The sequence below is a fragment of the Salmo trutta genome, chromosome 30 (assembly GCF_901001165.1).
Source record: "Salmo trutta chromosome 30, fSalTru1.1, whole genome shotgun sequence".
Lineage (NCBI taxonomy): Eukaryota > Metazoa > Chordata > Actinopteri > Salmoniformes > Salmonidae > Salmo > Salmo trutta.
The window spans coordinates 18,571,952-18,586,846 of record NC_042986.1 but is presented as its reverse complement, the minus strand read 5'-3'; the positions used below and the strand labels follow the sequence as shown (position 1 = coordinate 18,586,846).

The window sequence follows — 14,895 nt, the reverse complement described above, 5'->3', positions numbered from 1 at the left end:
CTAAAACGGAAAGTTGGTAATTACGAGCGTTTGAATTCAATATAGATATAACTAGATTACAGTTATTGGGCCAGCTGTTGAAAACCTTTCCACTGAATCAAACCTCATGAGGCTGTTTAGATCAAGGCGCTCTTGGGCTTTATGTTAGCTACATGTGTGGACAGTATGCAGTTGTAAAAATCCAGAACTGTGCATTTACTTGTGTGTATATAAATGAGATAATTTTAAATCTGTGGAGACTCATATTTCACCAATTATGAAAGACAATATACAACGGTCTAACTGACCAGTAGCAGCAGTGTAGTGAATATAAGCAGAATGCCTCCTGGTAAATATCCTGGCACAGAAACACCAGGCTGTGGGAGAATGAACCAGTTACATATATGTGAACTGATAGGCTTATACTTTATTACTGCAGTGTGAGAGAAGAAAGAAGAGGGAGTGAAGGAGGGAGAATGGAGGAGTGAGCAATGTGTCTGATGTGAGGATGTCTGGTCGCAGCTTGCCAACAGGGTCCTTCCCTTTAAGAAGCCAAAAGGAATGTGAAAAATGCTGGATAAGGAGGTATGGAAGCAGCAGTCATAGTTATAAAACTCACAGTATGGCGAAGAGAGAGAGAGAGCTGCAGTCATGTAGATATAGCACTCACAGTATGGCAGAGAGAGAGCAGCAGTCATATAGTTATAACACTCACAGTATGGCAGAGAGAGAGCAGCAGTCATACAGATATAACACTCAAAGTATGGTAGAGAGAGCAGCAGTCATATAGTTATAACACTCACAATATGGCAGAGAGAGAGCAGCAGTCATATAGTTATAACACTCACAGTATGGCAGAGAGAGAGCAGCAGTCATACAGATATAACACTCAAAGTATGGTAGAGAGAGCAGCAGTCATATAGTTACAGTATAACACTCACAGTATGGCAGAGAGAGAGAGAGAGAGTGCAGTCATATAGTTATAACACTCACAGTATGGCGAAGAGAGAGAGAGCTGCAGTCATGTAGATATAACACTCACAGTATGGCAGAGAGAGAGCAGCAGTCATATAGTTATAACACTCACAGTATGGCAGAGAGAGAGCAGCAGTCATATAGTTATAACACTCACAGTATGGCAGAGAGAGAGCAGCAGTCATATAGTTATAACACTCACAGTAGGGCAAAGAGAGAGCAGCAGTCATACAGATATAACACTCAAAGTATGGTAGAGAGAGAGCAGCAGTCATATAGTTACAGTATAACACTCACAGTATGGCGAAGAGAGAGAGAGAGAGCTGCAGTCATGTAGATATAACACTCACATTATGGCAGAGAGAGAGCAGCAGCCATATAGTTACAGTATAACACTCACAGTATGGCAGAGAGAGAGAGCTGCAGTCATATAGTTACAGTATAACACTCACAGTATGGCAGAGAGAGAGCAGCAGTCATACAGTTATAACACTCACAGTATGGCAGAGAGAGAGCAGCAGTCATACAGTTACAACACTCACAGTATGGCAGAGAGAGAGAGAGAGAGAGAGCTACAGTCATATAGTTACAGTATAACACTAACAGTATGGCAGAGAGAGAGAGAGCTGCAGTCATATAGATATAACACTCACAGTATGGCAGAGAGAGAGCAGCAGTCATATAGTTACAGCATAACACTCACAGTATAGCAGAGAGAGAGAGAGAGCTGAAGTCATATAGTTACAGTATAACACTCACAGTATGGCAGAGAGAGAGAGCTGCAGTCATATAGATATAACACTCAAAGTATGGCAGAGAGAGAGAGCTGAAGTCATATAGTTACAGTATAACACTCACAGTATGGCAGAGAGAGAGCAGCAGTCATATAGATATAACACTCAAAGTATGGCAGAGAGAGAGAGAGAGAGCTGCAGTCATATAGTTATAACACTCACAGTATGGCAGAGAGAGAGCAGCAGTCATATAGATATAACACTCACAGTATGGCAGAGAGCGAGAGCTGCATTCATATAGTTATAACACTCACCTTATGGCAGAGAGAGAGCAGCAGTCATATAGTTACAGTATAACACTCACAGTATGGCAGAGAGAGAGAGACAGCAGTCATATAGTTATAACACTCACAGTATGGCAGAGAGAGCAGCAGTCATATAGTTATAACACTCCCAGTATGGCAGAGAGAGAGAGCTGCATTCATATAGTTATAACACTCACAGTATGGCAGAGAGCGAAAGCTGCATTCATATAGTTATAACACTCACCTTATGGCAGAGAGAGAGCAGCAGTCATATAGTTACAGTATAACACTCACAGTATGGCAGAGAGAGAGAGAGAGCAGTCATATAGTTATAACACTCACAGTATGGCAGAGAGAGCAGCAGTCATATAGTTATAACACTCCCAGTATGGCAGAGAGAGAGAGAGAGAGAGAGAGCAGCAGTCATATAGATATAACACTCACAGTATGGCAGAGAGAGGGCAGCAGTCATATAGATATAACACTCACAGTATGGCAGAGAGAGGGCAGCAGTCATATAGATATAACACTCACAGTATGGCAGAGAGAGGGCAGCAGTCATATAGATATAACACTCACAGTATGGCAGAGAGAGAGAGAGAGCTGCAGTCATATAGTTACAGTATAACACTCACAGTATGGCAGAGAGAGAGAGAGAGCAGTCATATAGTTATAACACTCACAGTATGGCAGAGAGAGGGCAGCAGTCATATAGTTATAACACTCACAGTATGGCAGAGAGAGGGCAGCAGTCATATAGTTATAACACTCACAGTATGGCAGAGAGAGAGAGCATAAAGAAAGACATATGGAGAATGGACTTGAGTACAGGACAGTTTGTTGGAGAGTGAATACTACAATGGGATCAGTAGATGTTTAGACGTTTAATAGTGGAGGCGTGTGTGTATTTGTACACACATGCAAGTGTATGTGTGTGTGTGTGTGTGTGTTTGAAAGAGGTTGACAGAAATGGGATTACAGTATGCAGTGCTGTATATAAGCAAGGAGCAGCAGTGAAGGATGGCGTGGACAGGGTTTACAGTACAGGATCATTTTGGTCATTTAGCAGACGCTCTTATCCAGAGCGATTAGGGTTGAGTGCCTTTCTCAAGGGCACACCGACATATTCTTCACCCAATCGGCACAGGGATTCGAACCAACAACATTTACTGGCCCAATGCTCTTAACCACTAGGCTACCTGCGACCCAGCATAATGTCTGTTGGCCCTCGCTTATCAGTCGTACACCCCCTGAACTGCACGTACAGAATCCAATTCACACACAGTCATACTAAAAAATTCGCACATATACACAGGGACACACATAGCACATTTTCCATGGGTTTTTAGTGTCCTTTCGTTCACTAACGTGGTGGGTGGTTGTGTGAGCGAGCGTCTGAAACATACAGCTGGCTGTGTCAGAGGCCTAACTGGAAAGTGTTGGTTAGAGCTCTCTATCCTGTACATCATCAGTGTCTCTGTTCAGTACACCGCCAGGTTCAAACAGTCACTTTCCAAAACAAAGGAAAACAGCTCACACTAGGTTCTCTCTAGAACAGTCATCAACCTCTACTGTGTTCATATATATATATATATTATATAGATTCCACTATCAAACACGCCTCCACTATATATATATATTTATTTATGTTTTATTTTTATGGAGATTGATAATCTATTCAATCCAACATTAGGTGGTAGGTGGGTGGTATGTCTGATGAGTTTCACATGAGCACATACCTCATATAAAATAATACTACAGGAAAGAACTATGGTATACCTTTTGTTTGCTATTTTTAATATTGATTAATACAGATACCAAATGTGGCAATTTTCAGTCATAGCTCAATGGAAACTAAATCTCCTTCTCAAATGATACTTGAAACTGATTTCATGCATTTTTTGTAGATGGTGCAAGAGAGAGCAAGACAGCCCAGGGGGAATCCCAGAGGGCACCTCAATATCGGTATCGGCGATCAGAATGAGATCTCACATCTCAACTCCCACTATTCTCACTAACAACAAGACAAACGAGGTGGGCGTAGGACATGGAGAGAAGCCCAAAATAGCCTGTCACATTCTCTATATCTCTTTCTGTCTTTCCATCTCTATCTTACGCACACACTGTATCAGTTACTTATCTGTCTATCTGGTTCTTGAATGTGAGAAATTCTATGTTCCAAGATGTATATAAAATGTTACACAAGTACTAAGTTAAGGCCTGGGCATAGTACTATTACAGAAACCACTGTAGTTGTTAATGATCTTGTCAATGCTTTAGACACTAAAATGAAATGTGCTGCTAGGTTTGTGGACCTGTCAAAAGCTTTTGATACTGTTGATCATGCTATTTTATTAAATAAGTTGTCCTTGATAGGTCTGAGCTCGGACATGTCACGACTTCCGCCGAAGTCGGTCCCTCTCCTTGTTCGGGCGGCGTTCGGCGGTCGACATCACCGGCTTTCTAGCCACCGCCGATCCACTTTTCATTTTCCATTTGTTCTGTCTTTGTCTTATCACACCTGGCTTCACTCACCAATCACTTGTTTATTATTTAACCCTCTGTTCCCCATGTTGTATTTGTGAGTGATTGTTATTTTGTTACGTGGATGATTGTCAGGCGTTGCACTTTTGTTTTAGACCGCGTTTTTGGCACTAGTATGTGTTATGTGCTGTCGTTTGGTAACCGGTATTAAAACCTGTTGGGGATAGGGGGCAGTATTTGCACGGCCGGATAAAAAACGTACCAGATTTAATCTGGTTACTACTCCTGCCCAGTAACTAGAATATGCATATAATTATTGGCTTTGGATAGAAAGCACCCTAAAGTTTGTAAAACTGTTTGAATGGTGTCTGTGAGTATAACAGAACTCATATGGCAGGCCAAAACCTGAGAAGATTCCTTACAGGAAGTGGCCTGTCTGACCATTTCTTGTCCTCCTTGATCATCTCTAACAAAAACAGGGGATCTCTGGCATGACGTGACACTTCCTACGGCTCCAATGGGCTCTCAGAAGGCGGGAAAAAGCTGAACGATGTAATTCCATCCCCAGGCTGAAACACATTAGCGCGTTTGGCAAGTGCTCTATCAGAGGTCCATCAGACTGAGGCTCGTGCATGAGGGGATAGCATGCTTTTACTTTCACTCTCTTTGTATTAAAAAAACGATTTCCCGGTCGGAATATTATCGCTTTTTTACGAGAAAAATGGCATAAAAATTGATTTTAAACAGCGGTTGACATGCTTCGAAGTACGGTAATGGAATATTTAGAATTTTTTTGTCACGAAACGTGTCGTGCTCGTCACCCTTATTTACCCTTTCGGATAGTGTCTTGAACGCACGAACAAAACGCCGCTATTTGGATATAACAATGGATTATTTGGGACCAAACCAACATTTGTTATTGAAGTAGATGTCCTGGGAGTGCATTCTGACGAAGAACAGCAAAGGTAATAACATTTTTCTTATAGTAAATCTGTCTTTGGTGAGTGCTAAACTTGCTGGGTGTCTAAATAGCTAGCCCTGTGATGCCGGGCTATCTACTTAGAATATTGCAAAATGTGCTTTCACCGAAAAGCTATTTTAAAATCGGACATATCGAGTGCATAGAGGAGTTCTGTATCTATAATTCTTAAAATAATTGTTATGTTTTTTGTGAACGTTTATCGTGAGTAATTTAGTAAATTCACCGGAAGTGTTCGGTGGGAATGCTAGTCACCTGCTAATGTAAAAAGCTGGTTTTTGATATAAATATGAACTTGATTGAACAGACATGCATGTATTGTATAACATAATGTCCTAAGATTGTCATCTGATGAAGATCATCAAAGGTTAGTGCTGCATTTAGCTATGGTTTGGGTTTATGTGACATTATATGCTAGCTTGAAAAATCGGTGTCTGATTATTTCTGGCTGGGTACTCTGCTGACATAATCTAATGTTTTGCTTTCGTTGTAAAGCCTTTTTGAAATCGGACAGTGTGGTTAGATTAATGAGAGTCTTGTCTTTAAAATGCTGTAAAATAGTCATATGTTTGAGAAATTGAAGTAATAGCATTTCTAAGGTATTTGAATAACGCGCCACGGGATTCAACTGGCTGTAGCCCATAGAGGTTAAAGTGCGCCTGTTTATATTACTCCGCTCTCCTGCACTTGACTTCACCTCCCATATACACACATTACATAATCACTCACCTCAAGAATGGAGTCAGCAGGAGCAGACGCCCTCCCTGTTACAGTGGAGGAGCGCGTTCAGCAGCACGCGTCCATGTTGCAATGTCTGGGCACAGCCATGGATCGCGTGCTGTAGACTATGGATCGTTGGGAGAGAGGAGAAGGTTTTTCAGCGCCTCCACCAGTCCCACTACAACAGGTCCCACTGTCTGCCCCTCTTTCACCTGGTCCCAGCGGGATTCAACTCGCGCTCCCGAGGGAGTATGATGGGACGGCTGCCGGATGCCAGGGGTTTCTACTACAGCTGGAGCTCGGCTCCTTCGGGGCGTGAGAGTGTGTCCGCCCTCGTCTCCTGCCTCTCAGGCAAAGCCCTGGAGTGGGCCAATGCCGTATGGAGTGAAGGAGACGCGGCGTTGGACCATTACGCAGAGTTCACCCGCCGCTTTCAGGCAGTGTTCGACCACCCACCTGAGGGTCGAGCGGCGAGTGAACGTCTGTTCCACCTGAGGCAGGGGACGAGGAGCGCACAGGATTTCGCCTTGGACTTCCGGACCCTGGCCGCCAGCGCAGGATGGAACAACAGGGCCCTGATCGATCACTACAGGTGCAGTCTGCGCGAGGACGTCCGTCGGGAGTTGGCCTGCCGAGACACCACCCTCACATTGGACCAGCTGGTGGACCTGTCCATCCGGCTGGACAACCTGCTGACTGCCCACAGACGTCCAGATCAGGACCTGTCAGTTCAATCCCCCAGCACCTCCGCTCCGATGCCCATGGAGCTGGGAGGTGCTGCGCTTAGGGCGACCGGAGGAGGGGCCATTCCCTGCACCATTTGTGGCCGCAGAGGGCACACTGCTGGTCGGTGCTGGGGGGGTTCCTCAGGGAGTCGAGGCAGCAGGCAGGGCACTATCGTGTCACCCCAGGTGAGTCGGCACCAGGCTCACCCAGAGCCCCCTGTTGCTCACATGTATGTGTTTATTTCATTTCCTGAGTTTTCGAGTCAATGCACGGGGCGCGCTTCTTCACAAAATTGGATCTCAGGAACGCTTACAACCTGGTGCGTATCCGGGAGGGGGACGAGTGGAAGACGGCATTTAGTACCACCTCAGGGCACTATGAGTACCTCGTCATGCCGTACGGGTTAATGAATGCTCCATCAGTCTTCCAGGCCTTTGTTGACGAGATTTTCTGGGACCTGCTCGGGCAGGGTGTAGTGGTATATATCGACGACATTCTGATATACTCCGCTACACGCGCCGAACATGTGTCCCTGGTGCGCAGGGTGCTTGGTCGACTGTTGGAGCATGACCTGTACGTCAAGGCTGAGAAATGTCTGTTCTTCCAACAGTCCGTCTCCTTCTTAGGGTACCGCATTTCCACGTCAGGGGTGGAGATGGAGAGTGACCACATTTCAGCCGTGCGTAATTGGCCGACTCCCACCACGGTAAAGGAAGTGCAGCGGTTTCTGGGGTTTGCCAACTACTACCGGAGGTGTTTTGGGCAGGTAGCAGCTCCCATTACCTCACTGCTGAAGGGGGGACCAGTGTGGCTGCAGTGGTCGGCTGAGGCGGACAGGGCTTTTGGTCACCTGAGGGCTCTGTTTACCTCGGCTCCCGTGCTGGCTCATCCGGATCCCTCTTTGGCGTTCATAGTGGAGGTGGATGCGTCCGAGGCTGGGATAGGAGCCGTGCTCTCTCAGCTCTCGGGTACGCCACCAAAGCTCCGCCCCTGTGCTTTCTTTTAGAAGATGCTCAGCCCGGCGGAGCGAAACTATGATGTGGGGGACCGGGAGCTGTTGGCTGTTGTCAAGGCTCTGAAGGTGTGGAGACATTGGCTTGAGGGGGCTAAACACACTTTTCTCATCTGGACTGACCACCCCAACCTGGAGTACATCCATGCGGCGAGGAGACTGAACCCTCGCCAGGGAAGGTGGGCTATGTTCTTTACCCGTTTTGTTACAGACCAGGTTCCCAGAACACTAAGGCAGACGCACTGTCCCAGATATATGACACAGAGGAGTGATCCATGGATCACACTCTCATACTTCCGGCCTCTTGCCTGGTGGCACCGGTGGTGTGGGAGCTGGACGCGGACATCGAGCGGGCGTTACGCACAGAGCCCACTCCCCCCAGTGTCCAGCTGGGTGCTTGTAAGTTCCGTCTGCTGTCCGCGACCGTCTGATCTATTGGGCCCATACGTCACCCTCCTCTGGTCATCCTGGCATCAGTCGGACGGTGCGTTGCCTTAGTGGGAAGTACTGGTGGCCCACCTTTGCCAAGGACGTGAGGGTTTATGTTTCCTCTTGCTCGGTGTGCGCCCAGTGCAAGGCTCCCAGGCACCTGCCTAGAGGGAAATTACAACCCCTACCCGTTCCACAACGGCTGTGGTCGCACCTGTCAGTGGACTTCCTGACGGATTTTCCTCCCTCACAGGGCAACACCAGGATCCTGGTCATTGTGGATCAGTTTTCTAAGTCCTGCCGTCCCCTCCCTTTGCCCGGTCTCCCTACAGCCCTACAGACTGCGGAGGCCCTGTTCACTCACGTCTTCCGGCACTACGGGATGCCTGAGGACATAGTCTCTGATCGGGGTCCCCAGCTCATGTCCAGGGTCTGGCGAGCGTTCATGGAACGTCTGGGGGTCTCGGTCAGCCTCACCTCAGGTTTTTACCCCGGGAGTAACGGGCAGGTGGAGAGAGTAAATCAGGATGTGGGTAGGTTTCTGCGGTCATATTGCCAGGACCGGCCGGGGGAGTGGGCGACGTTCATCCCCTGGGCAGAAATGGCCCAAAACTCATTCCGCCACTCCTCCACTAACCTCTCTCCTTTCCAGTGCGTACTGGGGTATCAGCCGGTTCTGGCACCGTGGCATCAGAGCCAGATTGAGGCTCCTGCGGTGGACGGATGGTTCAAGTGCTCGGAGGAGACCTGGGACGCAGCCTATGTGCACCTACAATGGGCCGTGAGGCGGCAAAAAGCAAGTGCCGACCGTCACCGCACCGGGGGACAGGGTCTGGCTCTCAACCTGAAACCTGACCCTCCGCCTGCCCTGCCGGAAGCTGGGTCCACGGTTTGTGGAGCCATTTAAAGCCCTGAGGAGACTGAGCGAGGTATGCTATAGATTACAGCTTCCCCCAGATTATCGCATTAATCCCTCGTTCCATGTGTCTTTCCTCAGGCCGGTGGTGGCTGGTCGAGGGGGCCCCGGTGTATGTTGTTCGAGCCATCCTGGACTTGAGGCCTTCAGTACCTCGTGGAGTGGGAGGGGTACGTTCCGAAGGAGAGATGCTGGGTGCTGGTGGAGGACGTCCTGGACCCTTCGTTGCTGCGGGATTTCCACCGTCTCCATCCAGATCGCCCTGCGCCTCGTCCTCCGGGTCGTCCCCGAGGTCGGTGTTGGCGCGCTGCTGGAGCCGCGCATCGGGGGGGGAGGGTACTGTCACGACTTCCGCCGAAGAAGTCGGTCCCTCTCCTTGTTCGGGCGACGTTCGGCAGTCGACGTCACTGGCTTTCTAGCCACCACCGATCCACTTTTCTTTTCTTATCACACCTGGCTTCACTCACCAATCACTTGTTTATTATTTAACCCTCTGTTCCCCATGTTGTATTTGTGAGTGATTGTTATTTTGTTACGTGGATTATTGTCAGGCGTTGCACTTTTGTTTTAGACCGTGTTTTTGGCACTTGTATGTGTTATGTGCTGTCGTTTGGTAACCGGTATTAAAGTGCGCCTGTTTATATTACTCCGCTCTCCTGGACTGTTCATGGTTTCATGATTATCTTAGTTACAGAACTCAGGCCATCATGATCGATGGGGGTAAGTCTGAATTTCTTGAGGTACATAAAGGTGTACCACAGGGGTCGATTTTGAGACCTATTCTCTTCACTACTTATATAAACACCATTGGTCAATCCTATTTATTTATTTTACTTAATCTATATACAGATGATACTATTATGTATGCTATTGCCCTGACTGTTGATCTGGATGTGTCAAAACCAGTCAGATTATATAGCTATTTTAGAATCCCTTGCTGATTTAAAACAATTACATGTTGTTTTCAAACTCTCGTAAGAATGTTTCAGATGAACTACATGTTCACTCATTAGGTGGTTCTCCAATCGAACATGTTCCCGAATATTAATGCTTAGGTATTTGGATTGATAAGGATTTGATGTTTAAACAACATATAGAGGAGCTGGTTAAGAAGCTAAGACTTAAAGTTGTCTTTTTCTACAGAAACAGATTGTGCCTTTCTCTAAGCAGTAGGATGCAGATTTGGATGCCACCTACCATAGTGCCCTTCATTTTGTTACAGGTGACAGTTTTGATCCTCATCACTGCATCCTGTATCAAAAGGTTGGCTGGACTTCCCTAAAGACCCATATATCTCTACATTACTCCCTTTTTGTTTACTAGGCCCTACTTCATAAATTCCGTCTTATCTAACTTTGCTGTTGAAGTATAGACTCCTGAGTTGCGTAACCCGTTCACAGGATTGGATAACTCGAGGTTCCTTGGGTCTCCACCAAGCTAGGTAGATCTGCTTTTAGTTTTAATGCACCGTATTCCTGGAACAAAATTCTAAATACATTTCATCTTGATGTTCTGGTGCCGTTTGTGCAATTTAGAGTATTGATTGGGGACTTATTTGTGGAGGAATGTAACTGTTTTTCTGGGGGATTTGTGATGCTTTCCATGACTGTGTTTTTGTATTTTAATGTGTATATGTTTGAGTATAACGTGTATTTTATGTTGTATATACAGCGCACATTTGTAAAAGAAACCTAGGTCTCCATATGTTTTCCCTGTTAAAATAAAGGTTGAATAAAACATTTTCTGGTTGTAACAATCAACATTGTTTAAATCATTTTATGACATGTAATCAGGCCTGAAGTTTGAAAGCAAAGCAGCAGCATCTGTAGTTACATTGTATCACCAGAGGAGGGTGGTCAGTAAGGTAGTAAACCACTTGTGTTTTCTCTGCATCTCTCCTCTGAACAGTTGGTGGCAACTTAATTGGGGAGGACGTGCTCGTGGTAATGGCTGGAGCAGAATGGTATCATATATATCAAACACATGGTTTCCATGTGTTCCATGGCATTCTATTCGCTCCTTTCCAGCCATTATTATGAGACATCCTCCCCTCGGCAGCCTCCACTGCCTCTGAACCATCTGTTGCCCCTTAGCATCATCTTCTCCATGACCCCTCTAACTCCGCCTCATTAATCTCAACCCTGGTCTCTCAGCCACTTCATCTGGAGCACCTCTTCACTTAAAGACTTCATCTGGACTCAACAGGGGTAAGAACATCTCTGGAATACCAAACACAACAAAACAATATCTTGGCTATGATTTCCATATTGGTTCAATAGGCACAGTCAGGCCTACCGTTGTCTATTGTCCAACATTAGATACACCAAACAAGTTTGCCATAGATACACAACCCTTGGAGGGCAACATGTGGAAGATCTGTCACTCCGTTTGTTTTGAGATGTGAGTGAAATGTTACACCAGACCAGTACCCACCCTGTCCCTGTCCCTCCCCCTGTCCCTGCCCCTGCCCCCACCTTCACTGTGGGCTCTGACTCCACTAGCCCTCCATGCCTGGGAATAAAGGGGAGAGAACCATGGCTCTTCCTGACAGGATATCCTGCCCTGAAGTCCTGCTCCTAGGCTCCATGTGACCTCTTAACCCTTCCTGACCTCCAGCCACAGCCACAGCATAACAGCCACTGTGCACCCTCCAACACCTCCCTCCCCACCGCCCCGGGCCACTCACAGTAAATGGAAGCCATTAGGTGATGAATGAGCGTCGTTGGTGTTGATTTAAGCTCAACGGCGCCCCTGGTGTCCCATATGGACGGAGTGGGTATACCACAACACTGGAGGTAATTAGCCAATCATCCCGTGGCCTCTCCCACACCCAAGGTCAGTAACTGAGTCCTTTCTCACCCATCTGTTCAGTCAGGCTCAATGGGCTAGGAAAAATACTGCTCTGCCTCCAGTCTGAATGTGGTGATACTCAGTGAGGCTTCAAATCACACAGCCACTCTGATCAAAATTATTTTGTGTGTACGTGGTGCTGTTTGTGCGTGTGTGTGGCTGTTTTTTCATGTGTATGTGTGTGTGTAGAGAGAGAGAGAGCTGTTCACACACTGAGAGTGGAAGGAGGTTCCCAGTGGACTCAGGACAGGGGCAGGGTTGTCCAGAGACTGGAGTGGAAATCAACACTTCCAGTCAGGACAGGAAGGGCTACTGCTGCTGCCCCTTATCACTGACTACACAGGCTGCCCTGCCAGCAGTGAGGAAGAGGGCTGGGGAGAGAGAACTGGATAGAGTGACAGACAGTGACAGTCAGATAGAAAAAGAGGGAGGGATACATTGACAGAAAGTGAGAGGGTCTTTGATAGAGGCAAATGAAAGAGTGGAATGTAAAGGGTGTAGCGAGATAGAAGATAGGCTACTGTAGATGAGGACTGAGGCAAGTGGAATGCATTATAGTATCTGCTATCTGTCTGTGACAAACAGCGAAGATTAGATTGAGAGCATCCTTGTAGTTGTAAGTTTGCCCTGTAAAGTGGACATTTTTGAAGTATATAAAAGTAAGGAAAGCATCAGTATGTTGTTATAACAGGCTAAATGATTGATGGAGTCTGCATGCATAACAATCACACGGTGGTTAAATATGGCAGACCAATTCTGATCTTTTTTTCACTAATTGGTATTTTGGCCGAAAATATCTGATGTGGAAAGATCTGATGTAATTGGTCAAACTATTAATTATTGGAAAAAATGTCAGAATTGGTCTGCCTGTGTAAACACAGCCGATGTATCACCAAAATCTCTGTTGACCTAGCTACGATGAAAACATGCACGACACTGTCAGAGACTATGCACAGACTCCCCCAGCCTACACTCAGAGTCAAGTTAACATTGCTACAACCCTGCCAGTTGTGTATGCAGAGGGAAACAGGGTTTGGGATCAGGGTGGGGAAGCTTTCAGCACTCAGCACTTGGGATTGTCCCAGATGGACACAAGCCGCTCCCTCCCTTTCAAAACAGCCCATGACAGAGGCCAGACCTCTCCTCTCCTGTCCTCTCCGGTTCCTAAGCACATGTAAACTATGGGGATTTAGTGACAACAACAGAATTAGCCAAATATATTCCCTCTGCCTTTAGCAAAGTCCTCTCTGACAATTTTTCTGTCCTCTGGAGGTCAACACATCACAAATGCGGGCTAACTCACTTCCAGTGTGGGTGGGTCTGTTTCCAATTTTCTCACCCCTCCGCCCAAAAAATAAAACTTTGTTCCAAAAACAACAAAACAAGCAAGAAAAAAAGCCACACTTAAATGTTCCACACTATTAAAGACACAGGGCAAACTAAAGCAGCTCCATCTTGCTGCTCCGCAAATGGTTATCACTGTTTTCCTTCCTTCATTTGAGAGAGCGTGGGAGCACGCTCGGAGAGGAGGAGAAAACCTGTGCAGAAAACAACAGGAGGAAGCTGGAAACATGAGCAGGGGGCTGCAGAATGAGCCGGGGGAGAAGAGAAAAGAGGGAGAGGAACCGGGGAAAGGGCGAGAAAAAGAGTGAGAGAGCACTTTTACTGGGTACGATGTTACTCTCTGAAGCACTGACTTTGAAACAAAACTTACATTGAACATAAACTTAATCCACCAGTGATTTTTAAGCCAGCTCACACACAAAAGAGGATTGAGACATGGTTGCAGTTCCACATAGACACATTCTCCTTCCATACTATAACAAACATAAAAACACACTTAATGAAAGCGTAACTGCTGTGAAGTTAGAGTAGCGCTGAAGCTGGGTCTTACCAGCTCGTAGGGTGAACATCCAGTCAGGGTAGCGTCAGGGTGTCTCTACGCCATATCCAGTCCAGAGCAGGCAGGCACAGTGTCAGCTCCCTCTATCCAGGCTAGCAGGGAAAAAGTGAGGGGCCGCAACAAAAGGCATAGAGGGAGGGAGAAACAGATTAACCACTCTGAGCTGACTGGTGGACTCTCTCTCTCTCTAACACACACAGTCACATGTACGCATAACCTGTTCACAGTTGGTCCCCCCTATCACTGACCTTTGGGTAACTTATGTCAGAGTTGCCGCAGAAGCTGAAGCGGCGAGTGGAGGGAAAGAAAGAGAGGATTAGAATGTGTGTGCAGTGGTGTGTGTGCGTGTGAGAGAGAGTGAGAGTGTGTGAGAGAGAGGAGCTGGGGAGAGGGGGGTTAAGGTAGGAGGGACAGGCACAGCTTGGAGGCCGGGGGAAGACTACTAAAGACAATGGCAGGAAACACTATCAGGAGGGAAAAAAACATTGCAAAAATCATTTTAAAGAGCAAAAACAATGACATCCACATGGAAAACAAATGATGCACTGTGCCTCGATTGCAAACAATGATATACAAAACAACAATGAGAAAGATAAGAGATTTTTAGCCCTGCTGTTTGAGTCCTATTGTAGGCCAATATCAAAGTCCTAGTTTCACTGCAAGCTTTCCTCAGGGCCGGTCCTTGCTGTTCTGCCGCCATAGACAAGACCAAAAACTGCCACCCCCAGCAAAAACTAGAATAGTTCCAGTAAGTAAAATGACGTTGAAAATATATCTAAAATACATATTTTTCAGACATTGCATTTAGGTTCTGAATGAGAGGTGAAAAGATATTTTCCGTATGTTTAAAATACATATTTTTTCAGGACGTTGAAAAGGCATA

The 14,895-nt window shown here is 46.4% G+C and overlaps 1 protein-coding gene across 5 annotated transcripts in view; it reads right to left on the bottom strand.

Annotated features, from left to right (window-relative positions):
- Positions 1–14,352, bottom strand: part of LOC115168166 (histone deacetylase 7) — a 76,222-nt gene extending 61,870 nt beyond the window's left edge. For 4 of the 5 annotated variants that reach the window (XM_029723177.1, XM_029723179.1, XM_029723178.1 and 1 more), the window contains exons 1-2: positions 14,261–14,352; positions 14,004–14,104 (exon numbers count right to left, since the gene is read on the bottom strand). In XM_029723177.1, coding sequence (XP_029579037.1) covers positions 14,004–14,022 — 19 coding nt within the window. In that variant the 5' untranslated portion in view covers positions 14,023–14,104; positions 14,261–14,352. Of the gene's footprint in view, positions 1–287; positions 368–14,003; positions 14,105–14,260 lie in introns of those variants that run through there. The other variant, XM_029723184.1, reaches the window with a different exon arrangement.
- Between the last annotated feature and the right edge of the window lie 543 nt (positions 14,353–14,895).